Source organism: Staurois parvus, unplaced genomic scaffold (genome assembly GCF_062004578.1).
Source record: "Staurois parvus isolate SC_StPar_1 unplaced genomic scaffold, SC_StPar_1.0 ptg000287l, whole genome shotgun sequence".
Taxonomy (NCBI): Eukaryota; Metazoa; Chordata; class Amphibia; order Anura; family Ranidae; genus Staurois; species Staurois parvus.
The window spans coordinates 8,041,587-8,066,834 of NW_028318083.1; the positions used below are offsets into that span (position 1 = coordinate 8,041,587).

General features: G+C 42.5%; 1 protein-coding gene across 1 annotated transcript in view; it reads left to right on the forward strand.

The window, feature by feature from the left end:
* Positions 1 to 25,248, forward strand: part of ECI2 (enoyl-CoA delta isomerase 2) — a 52,817-nt gene that overhangs the window by 21,728 nt on the left and 5,841 nt on the right. The window contains exons 4-8 of the mRNA XM_089682207.1: positions 13,975 to 14,154; positions 16,253 to 16,322; positions 19,763 to 19,865; positions 23,742 to 23,862; positions 24,667 to 24,756. Of these exons, the coding sequence (XP_089538333.1) occupies positions 13,975 to 14,154; positions 16,253 to 16,322; positions 19,763 to 19,865; positions 23,742 to 23,862; positions 24,667 to 24,756 (564 nt within the window). The remainder of the gene's footprint in view (positions 1 to 13,974; positions 14,155 to 16,252; positions 16,323 to 19,762; positions 19,866 to 23,741; positions 23,863 to 24,666; positions 24,757 to 25,248) is intronic.

Consider the following 25,248-nt stretch of genomic DNA (forward strand, 5'->3'; position numbering starts at 1 on the left):
AAAAGCATTGATGATGGGGGCTGCGGGGTCCCCAAGGCCCCTGATGTATAGTGGATCCTCGTGACCCAAATAGTGTAAAACTTGCTATATTGGTCCTTGCATGTGGCCATCCATTCCTCTGCCTCCATTACATTGTTCACCAATTTTATCCATTCAGCATGTCTTGGAACCTTAGGCTGCAGGGGGGAGTCAGGAACATCAATGTCAAGGATTAGCTTGATTTGGGCTCTAATATCTTGCCAAAAAGGTCGTAACTTAGGACACTCCCACCACATATGGCGAAAAGTACCGTGGTGACCACAGTCTCTCCAGCACAAGCCGGACAGGGGTAAATCTTAGCTTTAATTTGCTCACTCACTGGTAAAGAGTCCCCTCTACATTGGCTATTTTCTTGCATCTTTGTGTCAACAGAGCTGGTGTGGGTTAAGCGGTACAGGTCGTCAAGTTGGGTTTTTGAGAAGTTATACTAAAAGTCTCCCTCCAATTCCCGTATGTAGAAAGGTGTCCCAGCAGGCTCCTCCAATTTGAAGCATTTTGTAGAACACCAAGATGGAATGAGGGACTGGGGTGTTCCCCTTCTCAAAATGCGTCAAAGTGGGCGAACTTTAGGGGACAGGCTATGAATAAATTATGAAGCTGTCTGTAACGCCAGACATCCATTGGGAAAGGCCCATACTGCTCTCGTAGGGCATCAAGAGAGGGTAAACCCTGTTCCTGAATAAACCTGCAGCATCTCACTTCCTCGTCCGCTGCCCATGCCCTGTACAGGCGTACCTCCGTTTACGACTTAAATTTGTTCCGCGGGACTTTTCTTATTGCGAAAAATCTGTAAACCGAAATGCGGTTTCCCATAGGAATGCGTTGAAAACCAATTAATCCGTTCCGGAGGTCAGAAAAAGGTTAAAAAGTCTATCTGTTCAAAACTCTTTATAAAGTGCACTTTAAAGGCATAGTACTGTACAGGGACATGATTAAAAAATTTGTAATGCATTGAAAACCAATTAATCTGTTCGTATTGTGAAAAAAAATTTGTAAACCAAGCCATTATTTTCAATGGATTTTTATTTGTAAACCGAAAATTACGTTAACCGAGGCGTTCGTAAACCGAGGTATGTCTGTAATTATTTTAGATGTCAGTGCACACCCCTAGGGATCATTGCAACTGCTACACTGCTCTCTCGATGCTTTACTTCTATATGCACATACTCAAAACAGACACCCCTCCTATCCTTTACACAGCGCTGTTCACTCAGTGTATAATTCTACATACACAGAATAACCACTATCTTTGCAAATAATACCATTTGTAGCTTTAGCAATCACCTCTCTTGTTTTGCACTGCATTGTGTACTCTGATTTTTCAGATATTCAAAGTAATCACTGTTTCTAGCCTCACAAAAAAAATGTAGGTTTAACATTTGTTCCTCATGTTCTTTACACAACACTCTAATTCAGATACATAAGTAGCCCCTAGCTTTATGTTTTTAGATGTAAAAAGTAATACTTTTTACATGCAATCTTTTTTTTTTTTTTTTTTTTTATTCTAAGTGGCTGCTGTCATTCAGTTGAAGAAATCTAAAATCACCATTCAAGCATGGACACATGGAAAAGAAAGTTTATCTCACAGTTTGTAGTCTCTAGTGTGCAGATCTCTGACCTTGGGTATCTGTGGGCTTAATTTACTAAAACTGGAGAGTGCAAAATTTGGTGTAGCTCTGCATAGAAACCAATTAACTTCCAGATATTTTTTTTTTTGTCAAATCTTGATTGTACAAGCTAAAGTTTAGAAGCTGACTGGCTACCATGCACAGCTGCACCAGATTTTGCACTCTCCAATTTTAGTAGATCAACCCCTGTGCCTCCTCATCTCAAGCTGTCCGTATATGGATCAAAATGTGGCTGGTTCAGCAGGGACCAGCTGAATTTCGATCCACGTGTGTCAACTCTGGTTGAACAGAAGTCTATCTACCAGTCAACTCATGTTCAACCTCCTTGTCAGATAAAAGTTTCTCGATCAGCAACTGCAACGCTGCTCTGTGGTTTCCCTGCTGCTCTATTGTATTGTGAAAGTGGGGAGACTCCCATCCACCTCAATAGTGGGCAAGGAGAAATTTTTTTTTTTTTTTTTCATTTTTTCCTTTGTTCAGCCCATTGGTTGAACATAAAAAAAAAATAATTGTGTATGGCTACCTTTCATTCTGTCTCCCAATTCCTTCAAGGTTGTTTCTCACTGTAGGTAAATACACCCTTTCCTTTCCATATGCTTTTTCTGTCCACTTGGGGTTCCGAACATTCCTCAAGGGTCTGTCTGTAAGTTCAGAAGAAAAGAAAAAGACGCTTCTCCTTTGTGTACTGTATAAAAACATCACACTTTTTATTTAGAAATGCACTCACAGGATCTTTTTTTCAGTCATTCAAATTGGTCATTAGTGCACGTACATCCAATGGTGTAATTTTAGGTTTTGTGCTGCCCTAGGCAACACAAAAATCGTGCGCCCCCCCCTTTCCCCATGGGAGAGAGGGAGTTCTTACAGCACTCACCTTCACAATCGGTGCCATGATCAGGAAAGCCCAGGTGAGCTCAACCAGTTATATGGACATCCCCAGGAATGATAGTCGGGGTCTGCCACCTTCCAGAAGCTCTTTAGGATCCCATGTAGCAGAACTCATGCAGTGCCGCACTGGGTCTCCATCCTCCACGTGTCCATTATTCCAGGGGCAGTGCCGCCCAAGGAAAACACCTTGTTTGCCTTGCGGTAAATATGCCCCTGACAATGATGTAATTGTGGAATGTACAGAGGTTCTGAGGAATAGGAGAATATAAGAGAAGACTGCTGTATAAAGTACATACTATTGTAGTAATAATATAATACACAGAAACCTTTAGATCAATACAGAGTTCATCGGGAAAGCATTGTATATAAATAAATACAATGTCAGAGAGAGTACAAAGGAGCAGTACTGTGTACAGAGTGAGGATAATATTAAGAACAATAATAATATTAATACAATATTATATACAGAAGAATAGAGGAGTAGCACTGTTTAAAGAGTATTAAGAATAATGTGATAGAATGTCGCACACACACAGTGCAGTACAGAGGAGGTGAAGGGACAGTATATCGCACACAGGGACAGTTGAGTGACAGGATGTGATCCTACAGAGTGCAAACTTTAGTATTATCCCCCCACCTCCTGTGGCAGCAGTGGGGTCTTAGAAGGGGGGAGGATGGCCTCACGCTGTGATTGGCCGGCTGTAATCCAGGATCAGATCATGCAGAGAGAATCTGCAATCAGAGAGGGAGTGGCAGGAGAGGAGCTGCCCAGACAAGTTGACGTGTCCACTGTTGCCCCCTTGTGGCCTGAACGTTGGGACACCATGTGGGGGAGCTGGGCTTTGCTCGAAATCCTTTTGCCCAGCTGTATGGGGCCCACCGGGCCAGGGCCCCTTCCAGCATTCTGCCTGACATGTAAGTCTCCTTTCTGCTACTTACTCCAACTGTCCTGACTATTCAATAATTACTGCCCCTCCGGACCCATGAGCCCTTACCTACCCCCTACTACAGTAATCACTGCCACTCTGGACCAAGGAGCCCCTACCTACACCCTGGACATCCCTGAGAATGACAGTCAGGCTCTGTCACCCTCCAGCAGCTCCTTTTTATCCCATGTGGCGGAGCGGAGGAAGCTCTTTTGGATCCCATTCAGTGCCTCACCAGGTCCCCATCCTCGCGTGTCCCTTCCTCTGGGGGAGGGGCGGCGCCCCCCTAAAAAAAAAATGCCACCCAAGGCAATTGCCTTGTTTGCCTCATGGTACATATGCCCCTGGTTACATCCACCCTTTCCTCTCCAGATCCTTTCTGTCTACATCTCTCTATCCAGGTCCCTCTCTGAGCCAGGAGTGTTGGAGCTCTAGCGACATTCCAGTCCGGAGTCTACCCTTCTTTTCTACCTTCTTTCATTTTTTTCTCCTTGTTCTCCTCCCTATCACTCCATTTGAGGCACCAGTTTCTTGTGCCCTAAAGATTTAGCACTATTAGTAATTGGACTTGACTAATTGTGATGTTATAGCTTGTGCACAGATTGTCCTATGATGTGAGAAACAACATATCTTGGCCTCACCAACTCATGATGTGCTTGAGTTTTTATGCCACATATGACTCCCACTGTGGATTTATTTCAATGTACAAAAGTGCCTTCTTTTTCTTGTATTTCTTGTTGACATTCGAATCAATGTGTCTGTATTTGTTCAAAATCTAATAAAACTTTCTTTCCAAAAAATAAATAAATAAACCTTGGAAGAGGAGGGCAAGTCAGTGCTTTTCTGAGAATTTAGTCATGGGGAATTCAGGGATGAGCAATCCTTCTTTCTTTTTTTTTTTTTAATACTTCAAAGGAAATACTAAATCCTCAATTTTCTGGAGGTATTAATTAACCAACTCTGAATATTGATTATGGGAACCATGCCTTTGGTAAGGAAATTCCATTTTAATAAGCTTAACAGTATTCAAGGTAAGATTAACTCGGTGGATTAATGTTTTAATGCTTAAATTGTGCCATTATCTTTATTTTATGTCTGGTTTGAAACATTTTTTATCAAATACATTTACTGAAATTGGCAAGAGTTGAAACACCTCTTTAAATGAGTTAGGCTTTATAATTGCATACATTCTGTGAATAGAATTTAATTAAATGCATATTAACAGGTCATTGGACAATACAAAGAATGTTTTTTTCTTCTTTAAACAGTTTATTATACAGTATTTATAAAGCGCCAATAGTTCGCTCAGCGCTGTACATTACAAAGGGAGACAGAACATGCGACAGTACGAAAACAATACAATGTGATACACGAGGGGTTCGAGGGCCCTGCTCTTTCGAGCTTACAATCTAGGAGGGAGGGGATAGTGGTACAGGAGGAGATAGCTGTGGGGAATGGAGTGGTAGGAAGAGTGGAAGAGGTTGGCAATTAGCAGGGGGTGGGGTAGGCTTCCCTGAAGAGGTGGGTTTTCAGGGTGCGCCTAAATGAGAGGAGAGTAGGTGATAGTCTGATGGATTGGGGTAGGGAGTTCCAGAGGATGGGTGACGCCCTGGAGAAATCCTGGAGGCGGGCATGGGAGGGGGAGACTAGGGAACTAGAGAGAAGGAGGTCTTGTGAGGAGCGGAGAGTGCGTGCTGGGTGGTACTTGGATATTAGGTCGGTGATGTAATTTGAGGCAGTATGATGGACAGCTTTGTATGTCAGTGTTAGGATTTTGAATTTGATCTGTTGGGCAATCGGAAACCAGTGGAGGGATTGGCAGAGGGGGGTGGCGGAAATTGAGCGGTTGGTAAGGTGAATGAGTCTGGCTGCCGTGTTCAGGATCGACTGAAGCGGGGATAGCCTGTGCCGAAGCAAGCCAGTGAGGAGGGAGTTGCAGTAATCGAGTCGTGATATGATGAGGGAGTAGATGAGTTGTTTAGTGGTTTCTGGGGTTAGGAACGTGCGGATTTTGGTGATGTTGCGGAGGTGGAGTCTGCATGAGTTCGTGATTGGACCTGGGGCTGGAAAGATAGGTTGGAGTCCAGAATGACACCAAGTACTCTGGCCTGCGTGGCGGGCCTGATAGTGGCATTGTTGAATGTGATGGAGAAGTCAGTGGGGGGTAGTGTGCGAGCTGGGGGGAAGACTAGGAGCTCAGTTTTGGAGAGGTTCAGTTTAAGGAAGTGGAGCAACATCCAGTCTGATATGTCGTTTAGTAGGTTGTTGATTTGGGCGGAGACAGAGGGGGTGAGGCGAGGGGTAGAGAGATAGATTTGTGTATCATCGGCATAGAGGTGGTAGTTGAAGCCGTGAGACTGTATGAGTTGGCCAAGGGAGGAGGTGTAGATAGAGAAGAGAAGGGGCCCGAGGACGGAGCCTTGAGGGACCCCAACAGAGAGGGGGAGCAAGGGGGAGGTGGTAGCGTTATAGGTAATGCTGAAGGAGCGTTGTGATAGGTGACGAGAGCCAGGAGAGTGCAGAATCTCTGAGGCCGAGGGAGTGAAGTTTTTTGAGGAGGAGGGGTGGTTGACTGTGTCGAAGGCAGCGGAGAGGTCAAGGAGTAGGAGCACTGAATAGTGGCCATTAGCTTTGGCGGTTAGAAGGTCGTTGGAGAGTTTGAGTAGGGCAGTTACGGTGGAGTGTAGGGGACAGAAGCTGGACTGTAGGGGATCGAGGAGGTTGTTGTCGTTGAGGTGAGAGCTTAGGCGATTGTAGATTAGGCGCTTGAGGAGTTTGGATGAGAATGGGAGCAGGGAGATGGGTCTGAGGTTGTTCGGGTCGTTGGGGTCCAGGGAGGGCTTTTTGAATATGGGAGTGATGTGCGCGTGCTTCAGAGGGGAGGGGAATGCACCGAAAGACAGGGAGAGATTAAAGATGTGGGTGAGGGAGCGTAGGATGGAGGGGGGCCATAGGAGTTGTGAGGGGATAGGGTCGAGGGGGCAGGTGGTGAGGCGGGCGTCAGAAAAAAACCTTTGGTGACCTCCTCGATGGTAGTAAGGTCGAAGGTGTGGAGGGGGCTTCAGTATGAGGAATGTTTAGGTGGGGTGGAGGTCAGAGTAGTGGTGAGGCCGGGGGAGAGGGGTGATGAGGGGGTAGCTGTCTGAGGGGGGACGGGTTTGGAGGAAGTTTGAGGAGCGGCGATGCCCTTGCGAATTGTGTCAATCTTGTTTTTAAAGTGATTGGCAATCTCAAGGGCAGTGAGTGAGGTGCTGGGTGGAGGTGGGGCGGAGAGAGTAGAGAATTAAAGGTAGAGAAAAGTCGGCGAGGATTGGAGGAGAAGGTCTTGATGAGGGTCAGGCAGTAGGCTTGTTTGGCAGCGTGGAGGGCAGAGGTGTATGTGTGGAAGGCGGATTTATAGCGGGTGAAGGATTGTTGGGATCTGGTTTTGCGCCATAGTCGCTCCAGGGCACGACTGTGTCGTTTGAGAGCTTTGGTGTGATCAGTCTGCCAGGGATGTAGCGGTCGGGGTCTGATGTTTCGTGTATTGATTATTTTTCCTTAAAGAACAGCTGTTTTGAGTGAAATATGTGGGCTGCCATTTCTGGCTCCCTTTTGAAAATGTTAGCTCCTTAGCTGTGTTTTGGCTTCAGTATGCCTATGTCTACAGCAAATAACAGCACAAAGTCAACTTTCCTTATCTCTATGATTGGTCTAAGTCCAATTCAGGAAGAGTTGAAGTCAATACATTAGCATTCAATTTACATTCTCTTTAGTTTACATGAGAGATTCGCTGTATGACCGTTTATGAAAAATGTAAGTAAATCTGTCATGCTAACCTCTTTATGAAATTGCTAGTTAAATATCTTGTATAACAAATATCCTGACAGATTTATGTACAGTATCTCACAGAAGTGAGTACACCCCTCACATTTTTGTAAATATTTTATTCTATCTTTTCATGTGACAACACTGAAGAAATGACACTTTGCTACAATGTAAAGTAGTGAGTGTACAGCTTGTATAACAGTGTAAATTTGCTGTCCCCTCAAAATTACTCAACACACAGCCATTTAATGACTAAACTGCTGGCAACAAAAGTGAGTACACCCCTAAGTGAAAATGTCCAAATTGGGCCCAAAGTGGCCACCATTATTTTCCAGCATTGCTTTAACCCTCTTGGGCATGGAGTTCACCAGAGCTTCACAGGTTGCCCCCAGAGCTTCACAGGTTGCCACTGGAGTCCTCTTCCACTCCTCCATGACGACATCACAGAGCTGGTGAATGTTAGAGACCTTGCGCTCCTCCACCTTCTGTTTGAGGATGCCCCACAGATGCTCAGTAGGGTTTAGGTCTGGAGACCTGCTTCGCCAGTCCATAACCTTTACCCTCAGCTTCTTTAGCAAGGCAGTGGTCGTCTTTTAGGCGTGTTTGGGGTTGTTATCATGTTGGAATACTGCCCTGCAGCCCAGTTTCCGAAGGGAGGGGGATCATGCGCTGCTTCAGTATGTCACAGTACATGTTGGCATTCATGGTTCCCTCAATGAACTGTAGCTCCTCAGTGCCGGCAGCACTCATGCATCCCCAGACCATGACACTCCCATCACCATGCTTGACTGTAGGCAAGAGACACTTGTCTTTGTACTTCTCACCGCGTTGCCGCCACACACGCTTGACACCATCTGAACCAAATAAGTATATCTTGGTCTCCTCAGACCACAGGACATGGTTCCAGTAATCCATGTCCTTAGTCTGCTTGTCTTCAGAAAACTGTTTGCGGGCTCTCTTATGCTTCATCTTTAGAAGAGGCTTCATTCTGGGACGACAGTCATGCAGACCAATTTGATGCAGTGTGTGGCTTATGGTGTGAGCACTGGCAGGCTGACCCCCACCCACCCCTTCAACCCCTGCAGCAGTGCTGGCAGCACTCATATGTCTATCTCCCAAAGACATGCTCTGGATATGACGCTGAGCACGTGTACTCAACTTCTTTGGTTGACCATGGCAAGGCCTGTTCTGAGTGGAACCTGTCCTGTTAAACTGCTATATGGTCTTGGCTACCGTGCTGCAGCTCAGTTTCAGGGTCTTGGCAATCTTCTTATAGCATAGGGCTATCTTTATGTAGAACAACAATTCTTTTTTTTCAGATCCTCCGAAAGTTCTTTGCCATGAGATGCAATGTTGAACTTCCAGTGACCAGTACGAGAGAGTGAGAGCGATAACACCAAATTTAACACACCTGCTCCCCATTCACACCAGAGACCTTGTAACACTAACGAGTCACATGACACCGGGGAGGGAAAATGGCTAATTGAGCCCAATTTGGACATTTTCACTTAGGGGTGTGCTCACTTTTGTTGCCAGCGGTTTAGACATTAATGGCTGTGTGTTGAGTTATTTTAAGGGGACAGCAAATTTACACTGTTATACAAGATGTACACTCTCTACTCTACATTGTAGCAAAGTGTCTTGTCTACATTTCTTCAGTGTTGTCGCATGAAAAGATATAATAAAATATTTACAAAAACGTGAGGGGTGTACTCACTTCTCTGAGATACTGTATATTGAAAGCTAAACTGTGTATTGTACCTCACATGGAAATTTTATGCATGTTTATAGATAATGTCAGTAGCTATTTTACCTTATAGTAACATTTGTCCTTTAAGAAGCCTTTAAAGTAGCCCTTCTAAACATCTTTAACATAGAGGAACCTTTGAAATAACTTTCAAGTCTCAGGGAACCTCTACTAATAACTGTATCTAAAGCAGCCCATAGTTGAGTCATTTTTTTTCCTTTCAACCAGCATATTGAACAAGAAAATGACTCGATTTCCCCATCCACATACTTGATCTGGATAGGGGAATCTTCCCCACTGAGCCATTGTATTCTGACAGCTGGGAGACTTCCCCGCCGTCAAAATGCACTGTTGGTTATAGCCAGCTGATCAAGCAGGGAAAATCCGACAGGCTAGTTGTACAGAAGCCGATCGGTAGATAATATAAATAATTCAACATAACAATGAATAGAAAAGAAATGCAGACAGTGAAAGTTGTAGTGTTCCTACATACTGATGGTCAGTAAAGATATGCTTACTTGCATTGATGGAAGAAGTGCCCCCTTACATTGATGGTCACTAAAGTGCTATGTTACTTAGCTAGTCAGTGGAAGAAAGGCACCCATAGAATGGTGGTCAGTGAATAAAGTGCCCCTGTACCACTGATGGTCAGTCGGAATAATGCTGCTTACATTGGTGGGCAGTGGTGTGAGTGCTGCTTTCATTGGGGGGGTGGCAGTGCAAAGAATAATTATCACATTAGGGGTCATTGGGAAGAATTATTCTTGTATTGAAGGAAGTAGGATTCTTGCATTTGGGGGCCAGTGGGAAGGATTCTTGCATTTTGGGGGCCAGTGGGAAGAAGGATTCTTGCATTTTGGGGGCCAGTGGGAAGGATTCTTGCATTTCGGGGGCCAGTGGGAAGGATTCTTGCATTTTGGAGGCCAGTGGGAAGAAGGATTCTTGCATTTTGGGGGCCAGTGGGAAGAAGGATTCTTGCATTTTGGGGGCCAGTGGGAAGAAGGATTCTTGCATTTTGGAGGCCAGTGGGAAGAAGGATTCTTGCATCTGCAGGCCAGTGGGAAGAAGGATTCTTGCATTTTGGGGGCCAGTGGGAAGAAGGATTCTTGCATTTTGGGGGCCAGTGGGAAGAAGGATTCTTGCATTTTGGGGGCCAGTGGGAAGAAGGATTCTTGCATTTTGGAGGCCAGTGGGAAGAAGGATTCTTGCATTTTGGGGGCCAGTGGGAAGAAGGATTCTTGCATTTCGGGGGCCAGTGGGAAGAAGGATTCTTGCATTTTGGAGGCCAGTGGGAAGAAGGATTCTTGCATCTGCAGGCCAGTGGGAAGAAGGATTCTTGCATTTCGGGGGCCAGTGGGAAGAAGGATTCTTGCATTTTGGAGGCCAGTGGGAAGAAGGATTCTTGCATCTGGAGGCCAGTGGGAAGAAGGATTCTTGCATCTGGGGGCCAGTGGGAAGAAGGATTCTTGCATCTGGGGGCCAGTGGGAAGAAGGATTCTTGCATCTGGGGGCCAGTGGGAAGAAGGATTCTTGCATCTGGGGGCCAGTGGGAAGAAGGATTCTTGCATCTGGTTGCCAGTGGGAAGAATGCCTCTTTTACAGATGGCTTTATGCACAGTGACCAGTCCCAAAGCCATATATTTCAGGCATGGTTTCAAAAATGTGGGCATTTTTAATAAAACTAGAGAGGTTCTTGCCTGTCTCCACCCAGCTATTCATACTGCTTGCCAGCTGTACCCAGCCCCAAACGTGTGTGCCTCATAACATTTACATTTTTATATCCGCCTGCTCTTCTGCCCTAATACTAAGTGATAAAGGTGCTCTGAACAGTCTCCTCTGTCATAACGGGGACGCACATTGACATGTCTGTTTATTTTCATTTTCTTCTTTTAGTATTGGAGAGTCAAGAGCAGGCTGATGTGAAAATAGACAGTAGGCCATTGTGTGTCCCAGCATTGACAAAGTGGATCACTGCTCCTCTCTTACTCTTTGGTGTGCCTCCTTTATTTTTTTTCATCAGGCTGCCCTGATAAGTAAACACTCAACATAGCATTATGTGTCCTGATATTTATAGAAAAGATCACTTCTGCTTTGTCACCCTTCACAGCACAGCCTTTCACCTAGTATTATTGTAGACAAGAGCAAGCAAACATTATTGGTAAGCCAGTGCTCTCTCTGTCTTTGCATATAGACTGTTTACAGCATAAGCCTGCCCTGTAGGCAGAAGGCTAATAGAATATTTATTACTGTAGCTATGCCCTGCAGATTCCCCCTCCAGGCTGCCGCTGCTGTAAGGTGATGTCACAGGGGTAGAAGAAAAGGCATTCCTTGCTGCAGAAACACAGTATGTGACTATATGTTTTTTTCCAGTTAGCCCACCATTTTGTGCTGTGCTAGTAAATGCAATCTCCCCTTACAGAAATATGCCATAATACAATAATCTATAGATGGTCTTTATTGGGTGTACATAGGCTCTTTGCACCGTTTACTAACATGTTCATCATTTAAAGCCCAACATCTACCAATTTTGTATTGCTGTCTCTAACCTGATATGGATGGTCCTGCTTCCTGTTTATTGATGGTAATTTGTGGCTACTGTAAGTAGAAAATTCTAACAAGGTCAACCATGAAAGCCCGTACATAGTAAATCAACTTCAGCTCTTACATCTGTACAGCCCCTGTGGACCAGAGCAATCCACACTCCTCATATAATTAGAGAAGAAAATGGGAAAACCTGTTTTTTGTCCAGGCCATTACAGTATCATAGGGTGAGAATATAGATACTTTGACTGAGCATATCTTGCTAATTTTTTTTTTTAGTTTAGTTCTGTTTTTACAACCATTAAATTTCAAAAAGTTTGTTCATTTTGTATTCTGTTTGGTTATTTTGTTTTTTTTTTTATGCAGAGCAGACACACACAGAGCTCATTGTATGGGCATCAGGTGTAAATTAACTCTGCTGTCCATTTTACACCCGACTACTCTCTGATCCAATCTGCCCAGATGGAAGAAGACACATCCCTATATCGGACACGGAGGTAGGCGGGTGTAAACACACAATTCTGTTTACACCCGCCTGTCCATAGGGGTGAATGGACCATCCGATCAGGTCCAGTGAAAAACTTACAGGCAGACCTAATCGGATCTGCTATGTGAAAGGGGCCTAAAAAAAAAAAAAAAAAAGGTCATTTTGGTAACTTTGCAATGCTTTGTAAATTAATTATAATTTTAGTGTCATTTATAAATAGAATAAGTGGTAGAATAAAATGTATACTAAATACTAATACTTTTTATATATGTGAACACCAGGTGTTTTTTGTGTTTTTTTTTTTTTTACGTAAAAGTTCACCTTTCATAACATGTTACACCAATATTCAGGGTGTAACATGTTATGAAATGACTGGCCTCAGCTCCCCTCACATACACCCATTTTGACAGAGTGGGAAGAAGATTAAAATCTATAAAAAAAAAAAACAGTGAGTGAGAAACTGCAAGCCCCAACAGCCTTAGCTGCTGTTGGCTTGTAGCTCTCAATGAACTACCATAGCTCTGTGAGCGCTGTGGTAGTTCATTGATTTTTTTTTTTTTTTTTCTGCCGGTATCGGTTTGCCCATACTAGGTACAAGCAATCTGCTAATCACTGGTGCAATGATTTACAGACTCCTACAACAAAAAAAAATAATAAATGCACATTTTTTTTTACCTGCAAATAAACCTGCATTTATTATTCTTTGGTGAAAAGTGAACTTAATCAACACTGATCAAAGTGGAAAAAAGTGCAGGTTCTCTTACATAGTTGTCTGTGGACTGCATAAAAGATAAAATCACTTTTGCATGACAATATCACATAAAGAAAGCTTTGGTTTTTCTTAAAGGATATTTTCCAGATCAGCTTGTGTTTTCTATACTTGCTGAAAGTGTGCTTAGCCTGAAAAAAGAAAACCAATGCAGCCACCACATCTAGGGACCAGTAAGTTGCAATATTTATCAATCTATAATGCTTTGTTCTTGGGTTTACATATTCTTTAACTGTTATCATATGTAGATCTCAGCTGACTGCTGCTCATACCTTTTTGATCTGCAGCTAAATGTAACAAAGTTTATAGAAAAGTAACAATGATGTTACGTTTTGTATCTTGCATCAGAACAATAAGGTTAGTTCTTTACATCAGTGGCTGTAATAGACACTGTAGTTGCATAGCAATGCCTGCATATCATTTTGACAGCTGGGAATTGCCAGCAAATGCACACATAACTTTCACAACTGGTTAAAATACATTAGGTTTTAGGTTCCTTTCACATGGGGCAGACCCGTCCAGTGGATCCGCTTGCTCAGCGGAGGATCTTTGTTGACACCAGCTGACAGGTCAGTGTCTGTTCCGCTTATGCAGAACGGACACAGCCCGCTGTCCTCTATGGGCGGTTGGATGGAAATGGACCGCCTGTCCGTTTCCATTCACCTACCATCTGATCCGACGGACGGAAGGGGAACGGATCCCCATCCATTCCTTTTTTGAAGGATTGGATGTCGGCGGGTAAAAACGGACACATGTCCATTTACACCCGCTGCTCCATAGAGAAGAATAGAGTTTCTGATTGAGTCTGCCTGAAAAATGGGCAGGCTGACCCAATCAGAATGTTCGTGTGAAAGGGGCCTTACTGTCAAACCTTACTGAGTTTTATCGACTCACAGCAGAAGCACATTGATGACAAAGGGGCTAGGAAAAGGGTCGGCTGTGGATGGTCCTGGCAGTTTGCAAGTCATCCACTCTTGGAACCATCAATTTTCTGTCAGAATAGCAGTGCTGATCTCTTTGATAGCAAGGTCAAAATGCTGCAGAGAACTAATGTATGTAGATCGAGTAGCAGATCTTGTCTGTGGTACAGTGCCATGAAATAAGCATTTTCTGCTTTTTTTTTTTTTTGTGTATATTTTCAGGAAAAAGCCAGACAGTCCTACATAGAACTTGTTTCTAGTCTGATCTCCGCTGAATCTCCTACCAAACAATCAACGTCAAGTGCTGACAAGAAATATGAGACTTTAGAGGTGTTTTCTGAAGATAATATAACAAAGATCTTCCTGAACAGACCAGAAAAGAAAAATGCAATCACCTTGCAGGTAATCCCTATGATAAAAAATGTAGGTAAACGCCTTTTAAAATTATGTAATTAATATTAGTAGTTTGCTTTGACCCTAAACAGTTGTGAACAATCAGCCTGTCCTGTCTTGGAAGGTATGGGGTTAAAAGTGAAAAATGGTACTTCATAATAATGTTAAGCAATAAAAAAGAAAACTATAAAAGTGGAGGGATAGTTTACACTGATCAGTCACATATTTCATTATCTTATTTCATTCCGTATAAATTATTAGCCCAAGGGCATACTTGGTAATTGTACAGGATCCATTGATGCATAAAAGCACAATGAGACTGAAATTTCTGGCAATTGAGTAAGTCAGAGGTGACCTCCTTATTTTAAGTTTAATTAATCAAACATTTCCTAGACTTCACTTGTTTGACCCACCGGTCATTTCTAATATATGGTGATGTATTTCATATTCACTGGCAACACTGGGCCCGTACATGGATCACATAAACAAAGTGTGATGCTCAAGTAGAATTCTGAGACATTTTTATTATATGTCTGAAGTGTATGTTTGCTACATACACTTTAGTGAGTTTAATAACTGTGGTTTTAAACCTTGAAGATGCCCCTATATTGAACCCTATCACTTCTAGAGGATGGTGGCGTTTTTTTTTTGTTTTTTTTTACTTCGATCAAATTCACAAAGGCAGAAAATGCAGAAGCCCTACCAGCACCTGCATACACAGCTTTCACATGTTTGTTTTGTGTGTGAAAGGTTTTGGGGGAAGATTTGGGACAGCACAAATTAAAATGCTCTTGAACACTGTATCTGCTGAATACTTCCTGACATCCTTTGGTAGATGTCCTTCTTGTTTTCTAAGGGATGTTGTATGGACCAGCTTGGGCATACTTGCCACCTTGTAAGGGAACATACTGACCACCATGTAAACGGTGACACTACACTGACCACACTGTCAGGGGGCACACTGACCACCATGGAATAGGGGGCACACTGACCACCATGGAATAGGGGGCACACTGACCACCATGGAATAGGGGGCACACTGACCACCATGGAATAGGGGGCACACTGACCACCATGGAATAGGGGGCACACTGACCACCAGTGCAGGTTGTGGGGCACACTGAGCCACCAGTGTATGGGGGGGGGGGGGGACACATTGAGCACCAGTATATGGCAGGGAGGGCTCATTGAACAGTGTATGGGGGGGAGGGCACACTGAGCATGGGATGCCCTGATGACAAGTGTGAGGAGAAACACTAAGCACTAACCACTAATATGAAGGTGCATGATGAGAATGTATCACCAATGTAAGAGGGGCCACTAAGTAATGACCACCAATCAAGGGTCAAGCTAACCACCAATGTAAAGGGGCATGCTAAGCAAAGGTAGCACACTGACCTAAACATAAGGGGATGCTAATTCCTGACACACTGCACTTTGCCAGCTGTCCTGTGCAATTACATAGTCTTAATACGTGTACTCTGCCTGTGTTTTGTTTTTTTATTTTTTGTGCAATGTGGTTCAGTCTTAATAGGAGCATAGTTTCCCAACACATGCAATGCTAACTCCTATCAGGCATGCCGGAGAGGTAATAATGGTAGATACTGGTGGGGCTGGATAGTGTCTGTCTAGCTGCCTGTTATTCTCAGTAAAACATCTGTTTATCAGGCTTATTTAATGTACAGTCCACAGAGCAGAGTGTCAGCTGCATTAACATATAGCAATCAATGATTTTACTGAAGACATACCCCTATAAGATGGATGTAGATTGGTTGCTGTGGATAGTGAATGTTACACTTAACAGTTTCTTATTGCCTAAGCTTGTAAAATGTAGACATTACTGACGTTAGATTTGGTCTGAATCTTCCAAAGCCAGTTTTCACTGCTTTCAGGACTTAATTTGTGTCAGCACATATGAAATACCACCTGAGATTTCATGAATGTGCCGATTACACAAAGACCCACCCCATGTCCCTGATTTGTCATGGCTGATGCAGAATGATGGACCACCACTTCAAACTTACTGGGCAAATGTATAAACTATTTCATATATGCCCAGGTGCAGTATGTGTTCAGTTTTTAATGATTTTTGTTCATTTTTTTGCAGATGTATAAAGAAATTGGTCTGGCCTTAGATGAAGCTGCAAAGGATGACTCTGTTATTACAGTCTTGACTGGTATTATATTCATTGAAGTTTTACATATTTGTACTGCATACATTTCAGTTTGCTGACCTTTGTGTTACACATTTTTGTGCATACATAAAAATTGGAATGTTCAGTTTGGATTTAAAATAGAGTACAATCCTATTAGAGAAATTAAATTATTATCTTACTCCTTTCTATTTTTACATATCCCATTAGTGGTAGTTCTTATACATACAGGTGAAACTCGAAAAATTAGAATATCGTGCAAAAGTTCATTTAATGCAACTTAAAAGGTGAAACTAATATATGAGAGACTCATTACATGCAAAGCAAGATAGCTCAAGCCGTGATTTGTTATAATTGTGATGATTATGGCTTACAGCTCATGAAAACCCCAAATCCACAATCTCAGAAAATTAGAATATTACATGCAATATATAAAACAAGGATTGTACATAGAACAATATCGGACCTCTGAAAAGTATAAGCATGCATATGTACTCAGCACTTGGTTTGGGCCCCTTTTGCAGCAATTACTGCTTCAATGTGGTGTGGCATGGAAGCTATCAGCCTGTGGCACTGCTGAGGTGTTCTGGAAGACCAGGATGCTTCAATAGCGGTCTTCAGCTCTTCTGCATTGTTCGGTCTCATGTCTCTCATCTTTCTCTTGGCAATGCCCCATAGATTCTCTATGGGGTTCAGGTCAGGTGAGTTTGCTGACCAATCAAGCACAGTAATCTCACGGTCATTGAACCAAGTTTTGGTGCTTTTGGCAGTGTGGGCAGGTGCCAAGTCCTGCTGGAAAATGAAGCCAGCATCCCCATAAAGCTCGTCTGCGGAAGGAAGCATGAAGTGCTCCAAAATCTCCCGGTAGACGGCTGCGTTGAACCTTACTTAATGAAGCACAGTGGACCAACACCAGCAGATAACATGGCTCCCCAAATCAACACAGACTGTGGAAACTTCACACTGGACTTCAAGCATCTTGCAGTGTGCGCCTCTCCATTCTTCCTCCATACTCTGGGTCCTTGGTTTCCAAATGAGATGCAAAAGTTGCTCTCATCAGAAAAGAGGACTTTGGACCACTGAGCAACAGATAAGGTCTGTTTTTCTTTAGCCCAGGTAAGACGCTTCTGACGTTCTTTGTTGTTCAGGAGTGGCTTGACAAGAGGAATACGACATTTGAAGCCCATGTCCAGGATCCGTCTGTGTGTGTGTGTGGTGGCTCTTGATGCACTGACTCCAGCCTCAGTCCACTCCTTGTGAAAGTCCCCAACACTTTTGAATGGCCTTTTCCTGACAATCCTCTCCAGGCTGCGGTCATCCCTGCTGCTTGTGCACCTTTTTCTTCCACACTTTTCCCTTCCACATAACTTTCTATTAATGTGCTTTGATACAGCACTTTGGGAACATCCAACGTCTTTTGCAATTACCTTTTGAGGCTTTCCCTTCTTATGGAGGGTGCCAATGATGGTTTTCTGCACAAGTGTCAGATCAGCAGTCTTTCCCATGATTGTGATTCCTACTGAACCAGACTGAGAGACAATGTAAAGGCTCAGGAACCCTTTGCAGGTGTTATGGCTTAATTAGCTGATTAGAGTGGGACACTTTGAGCCTAGAATATTGCACCTTTTCACAATATTCTAATTTTCTGAGATTGTGGATTTGGGGTTTTCATGAGCTGTAAGCCATAATCATCACAATTATGACAAATCACGGCTTGAACTATCTTGCTTTGCATATAATGAGTATATCTCATATATTAGTTTCACCTTTTAAGTTGCATTACTGAAATAAATGAACTTTTGCACGATATTCTAATTTTTCGCGTTTCACCTGTATAGGCTGGATGATGACTTCCTTGCTTCTAAATGTATAATTTTCAACCTTTTTTTTTTTTTTTTTTTTTCCTGCTTTCCCAAAGCGCGGGCTCAATCTGAAGTTTCAATCAGACAAACTAAGACTCAAAACATTCACTCTTTGCTTTGCTGTCCCTAAGCAGACTTATAGTGCTCTGGGATTTCTTTGTCATGTATTAAAAATGTTTTCATTGGTAAATCAAAAATTGTATATAATACATACACAAGTTTTAAAAACCACAAAAAAATCCATTTTATGGTTAGCACTTCCACCTAACAGCAGTGGGTTCATTGGTTCGAATCCCAGCAACGACATTACCTGCTGGTAGATTGCATGTTCTCTTGTGCCTGCATGGGTTTCCTTCCACACTCTAAAGACATGCTGGTAGGTTAATTGGCTCCCATCTAAATTGGCCCTAGTTATGTGTATGTATGATTTTGAGTTGGGACCTTAGATTTTAAGCTCCTTGAGGGCAGGGACTGATGTAAATGTAATATATATATATAGAGAGCGAGAGATGCATAAATTGACAGTGCTATACAAGTACCTGTAATAAACAAAACTCTTTAATGTAAAGATTTCCATATTTTCCCTGAGAGTGTTGGCTAAATTTCACATTACCTACGGTATATGTGCAAAATGCACATGCAGAAATCCCCGACAGTCCTTTACATGCTAATTTCAGTAACACTGGTGAACATGTCCTGCTTCTTAAATCCTCATAACCCTAGTTGATGGGTTGGATGGCAGGGAAGCACTGAAAAGATAAGCGCAGACACCATAACCACTTTCCTTAGTTACAATCATGCTTAGTAGATTTTAAGTTAAAGTTGCTTTGTTCTGTACTGAATAAAATGGGCATACATAGATGCCTTTTAAGAGGAGCCCTAGCTATGATTATATTCCCTAACGTTATGATCCCAGGAGCATCTGCAGTTTCTGTAATTAAACCCCTGTTAATACTAATTGTAAAACAAGCCTAGCACGATCATCCTATTAACCTTGAAAATACATAAAACTCTAAAGAAGTAATTTGTGATTGCAATTGATTAATAATTATAGTAGACTTTTATTAACTAGATCTTTGTGCCATTATTAATGTCTACTGTTGTACTGCTAAGCAGAGATGCACACCTTTTCACTGCCAATGAGCTACCTTCACATAACAAGTGGCACTCAGAAACAATACACAGTGCATTTATGAAATTTAAAAAAACTAGACAAGTGTGACTTTTGGAAATACACTACAAATATTTTAACCCCCCAAAATAACGTGCACAGTTGTATATTATAAATCATATACACTTAAAAATACACCCTGCTTCCTTCATGCTGAATAGAAGGACATAATGCAGTAGGTATTCAGAAGGAGCTTCTGTGAAACGCTCCCAGCTCTTGGGGTTCATACATAAGGGCAGTGTACACTTCTGTAGCTATGTAGTGAACAATGCACAGCCAGCACAGAAGATCGGATTCATATGAAGACAGGAAGACTGCAGGGATCAGACACACATGCCCACCTTTCTCGCGGCTGAAGTCATTAAACTGGCAATGCGTAACATTTTTTGTTTCAGGCTCTTTTATCATGTTTTTTATAATTTTTCTTTTAGGACATGGTGATTATTATTGCAGCGGAAATGACTTGAATAATTTCACAAACATTCCACCAGAAGGCAAAGAACAGATGGCGAGTGACTCTGCAGTGATTTTAGAGTGTGTAAACAATGAGTATCTTTGATATGTTTATACAAATAGATTAGAGCATAAAAGAAATACAATAATTGCTTAGTTAGACATATCTAAGAAGCTTTTTAGCCAGTATACTGTTGCAAAACTGAATGTAGCACCCAGCTTTCTTGTGCTTTGACCCTGTTCTCTGGCTCGTTAACCACACCTGCTGACTCCTAGATTGGACTGGCCACACTCTGGTTTCTATAATAAAATTGCCCACCTTTGTTTTAGTTGCAAAATGATTGTTTAAATCTAATTTAAACAATGCATTCACTATATCTGGTCTCCCAGAGTACACTGAATATTGAAATGCAATTATTTTAGTAAATATAAACTTCTAAATACCTTTTCTCATTAGCAGGATCTAGCAGTCTTTTGACTTCTATCAGTGTCCAGCAGAACACATGTTAGAGCTTGTACTAGGAGTTTTCATTCTGCTCTGGGAGGATGCAGAACCCCTGACCTCTGTCTAGACAGTGCTGATTGGCCCTGTGCTGATCACATGCACTCTCCGAAGAAAACAAAAGCCCTCTAGCAACACATACCCAACTGAGCATGTGCAGAGTGACTCCACGCCATATGTCTTATTAGGAGATAAGAGGGGGGCATTGGAAGAATGGACGGTTCAGAAAAGTCAGGATCAAACAACATTTTTACGCAATGCAGAGGATTAGCCCTTTAGGTTCCAAAGCGAGTATAACAAGCATGCTTTACTGCATATACAGACTGATTTTACTGTTGTGGGTTTAGTAACACTTTAATTATGCACCTATTTTGTCTTCCCTGATACCTGCCTGATACATGCCCCCCCCCCCTCCCAATAGCATGCTAGTGAGATGTTTGGGAAAAAAAAAAAGCTTTCCATTGTCGATGCATACCTCATTTTAGACCCAGTGACTTTATCTCAGGGTCTCTGTACAACGTGTGCAGATCATGGCTGGTGAGAAGGGCCAGCAGGGCGCAACAGAAAGCTTCCCAAAAACACAGCATTCTGTCTAGCACTCCCATTATGGGACCTCCGGCATCAAAATGCCCTTGAGGGTAGGGGTCAATCTGGAGGAGTAGGTAATCCTAGGCATGCAAAAGAATGTGTGCGAACTGTGCTGAATGTGTGAAAAACAAATCAAATATATATATAAACACACACATAAATGGATAAATACCAAAATGCTGCTACTTCAAAAATATCAAACAAAACACATAAATGAGGCACTCAAAAGAAGTGATCCAGTAGCGCATAAATATATGTGAAAAATAGTGAACATAAACCGTGAAAAATGAGTGTATAGGCCAAAGAAAGTCCAAAAGCTACTTTTTTATCCATCAAAAGATTCTACAAAATCTTCAAACTGAAGAAAGAAAATGCTGTTCCCCCTATTGGGTGTACACTCACCAGCAAATGTTGCCCCCCACTCTCATGGTTGGCTAAAAAGGCTCAATCAATATCTCCCGGTGGGTTGACGGATCAATCAGTGCCAGTGTCAATCATCTCCCAATCTTTATAATTGCCTATTCCTAAAAGATCGACAATGATTCATGAAATAGTAGGAATCCAAAAATAATGGTACTTAGGGTAACAGAGGAGCTTCCCCCTCCTATCACTACTCCGTACTCAGACCAACTCTTCAGGCTTCTACATCAGGAACGTGACATTGTTATCCATCTCACTTCCTGCAAGCACAGGGTGTCGTAGTCCTGCCTTTTTTTTCACTTGTATATTTATGTGCTACTGGATCACTTCTTTTGAGTGCTCATTTATGCATTTGCATGCAGACCACCCTAGGCAAGACCCACATGTGATGGTGAGCCTTCAAAATGCCTTGACAAGTGGATGTCAGTTTGGTGTAGTGGGCGGTCCTAGATAGAAGTCTAATAAATGAAACAGGTGGACCAGGGACAGTTAGGCTGGGGAGGAAACCACTAGATGGTATTGAAAGTCCTCCAGTCAAGGAATGAGGCAGGCTTTATCTGACTTGTTGCAACTTCCGATGCACACTGTGAGAAGCTGAGCGAACTCAAAGTTTGCAATTTCAGTACAAGAGAGGAGCCTGTACAACTGAGACTGATGGTAAGGTTGGAGTTCAGCTTTAAAAATAATCAATTACAACAATGCAATAATATATCATATACTTGTATAGTGTGGTAGCATCAAAAAGCTGATTAGTGTCTATAGGTAACCTACACAGTTCTGTTTGTAATGTATTGTCACTTTAAAGTGTACCTACTGTCCAAAGCTACAGTAGATTCCTCTCTTGGGCATTTTCTTGGCCAGAAAAATATACATGGGACCAAGGACTCTTTAAAAACATGTTTATTTTATATTGCTGTGGTCTGAAGAAAAGGCCATTATGCAAAATAGCGTTTTCAACGAACTCTCATTCTTGGCGTAATATTATGGGGAGTCCTTGCAGTTCAGTGACGTGTTTTTCAAAGAACAGCAGATATCTCCTTTTCTGACTTTTTTGGGGAGATATTGTGATGTCATGATACTGATTAGAAGTTGTTCTGTTGCCAGTTCAAGTGGCAGACTGTGTATTGGTTACAGAATAATTCACTAGCAGGTTTAATAGTTGATCAGCTGACAGGCAGGAGGATAAAATCACTTGTAAAATGACTACATCTGTGTTTGTATGTCATTGTCATACAAGTGTGTACACCAAGCAGTCATAACTTTGTAACCACTGATAATCTGAAAGAGAAGTATGGGGGGGGGGGGGGGAATTCCCCAATTATACTTACCTAGGTGGATGCAGTATCAGTCTGGTACTGCGTCTGACCCCTGCCAGCTTTAAGTGTGAGAACTCTGCGATCAAATGACTCAGAATGAGTTCTCACCACCACTGTGAGCAAAGAGCTTTGACTGTCAGTCACTGGGGCTGTGTAGCTGGAGACTGGTTAGGGTGCCAATACTGACCCGTGTCCATGGCCAAAAGCATCTACAATGGGCGCATGAGCATCAAAACTGAACCATGGTGCAATGGAAGAAGGTGGCCTGATCAGCAGGATAATGCGCCCTGCCCCACTGCAAAAATGGTTCAAGAATGGTTAGAGGAACACAACGAGTTTGAGGTATTGACTTGGCTTCCAAATTCTCCAGACCTCAATCCAGTCAAGCATCTGTGGGATGTGCTAGAAAAACAAGTCTGATTCATGTAAACCCATCCTTGCAGCTTACAGGACAAAAAGGATCTGCTACTGATTGTTGCCATATGCCACAACATACCTTCAGAAGTATAGTGGCGTCCACACCTCAATGGATCAGAGCTGTATTGGTGGAAAAAGGGGGATCTACTCACTATATGGTGGGTATAGTTTACGCTGATCAGCGTATATTAAAATGCATGATTTTCTCAATGTTTGGATCTTTCACATCTAGCCATGTGTGCATGGTCAAATCTGTTAAAGGTCCTCTGACAACAATTGGGGTCAAATTACCAAAGGTGTCCATGTACATTTAAAGAACCATCCAATTACATATTTAATAAAATAAACTTATAAGGCCAACTATGCTTACAAGCTATTTTTTGTGATTTGAAAAGTCAAATTCAATAGTGTAAGCACCTGAAAATACCTTTTGCCAGATTACCACAACATGGTTCTGTTTACCAATCTACTAGCTCATTCCTTTGCATGCAAATGGGATACATGGCTGCAGAGTCTGCAACTTGGTGGCCTTTAGTGAAGCGCAGCATGGACCCTTCTCACAGGCAAGCTGTAATGGGTTAACCAAAGACTCTAGATGCCATAGTCATCTAGTTCTGTTTTAACATGTATTTTCTTTCTGCCTTGTTCCAAAAATAAAAAAGATTAGTATAAAAAGGAAAAGATTAAGTTATATTTTTTTTTTGTCCTTTCCAGAGCATTTGTCAGTAAATTCATTGATTTTCCAAAGCCTCTTATTGCGGTTGTTAACGGACCTGCAGTTGGCATCTCCGTCACCATATTAGGGCTCTTTGATGTGGTCTATGCCACAGACAGGGTAAGTGTTTAACTGTGTTTGTTTATAAGACATTTTGTGTTCTTTTTGTCTATTATGGTGCATTTGGTATTTTTCACAACGTTCAGCTCTGTGTGCTAAAGCAGGCTGTACACGAACAGATTCTCCCATCCATGCAGGTAACACAGTGGCTAAATGGTTAGCACTTCCGCCTGGCAGTACTAGGGTCGTTGGTTCGAATCCCAACCACGGCACCACCTGCCTGGAGTTTGCATGTTCTCCCTGTGCCTGTGTGAGTTTCCTCCGGGTACTCCGGGTTCCTCCCACACTCCAAAGATATGCTGGTAGGTTAATTGGATCCTGTCCAAATTGGCCCTAGTATGTGTATGTATGAATGTGAGTTAGGGACATTAGATTGTACGCCCCTTGAGGGTTAGGGACTGATGTCAATGTACAATATATATGTAAAGTGCTGTGTAAATTGACGGCGCTGTACAGTACCTGTAATAAATTCTAGCAGTGTGGATAGACAAATCCCCTATTGCTATCGGAGCATTGGCAATTGTCAGAACACGGTAGGCTCAGCAAAACTGATTGCTTGCAGAAACTTTTCAGCCAAAAATTGTCAGCCTAGCTCCTTCGATTTTTGAATCAAGGGATGTTGGGCAGTGGAGTGGACAGCGCCACCCATTGCTTGAAATTTGACCAGTTCATCAGAAACCTCCTAAAATTCAGTCAGTGTTGTATGGCCAGCTGAAGCCTGAAAGCATGTTTGTTCAGAGTGCTGGTGATTGCTAAAATTATATGTCATGCTAACAATCATTCTTGCATTCTTCCTTTTCACAGGCTACCTTCCACACTCCTTTCAGCCAGTTAGGGCAAAGTCCAGAGGGTTGTTCCTCATACACATTCCCTCGTATTATGGGTCTAAGCAAGGTAACAATGAAGTGGGATTATTTGTCTGAATAAAACTATGATTTAGAATATCACACACACTTTTACCATGCATGTTTGTAAAATGTCCTACATCCTAGGGTACCTCCCCCAAGCACAAATGTCCACCGTTCTAAATTCCAAGACCTGATCAATTTGACTGCTGAGGTTCCAGTTTGTGTGGTCCTAAGCTGCTGTCAGCTGCTCTTTCTGCGCGTTCTGAGTGTTACAGCAACATCAAAAAAAAAATATATTGTAGTTAACTTTAGATGTCAGGTGTAGCTAATCGTAATCATCTTTTACAGAGGAGTCGCCAAATCTGAAAGTAAAAGAAAAAAAGGTTAACTTTTTTTATATTATTTAATGTTGCCGGTTTTAACCTCTTCCCATCCGGCCCATGTCGATAAACGGCCAGATGGGAGCGCTGCCAATGAGGGTGGACATTTCAAAAAGTCCCCCTGCATCCATTTCCTGTGCATGCTCCCTGGGAGCGTG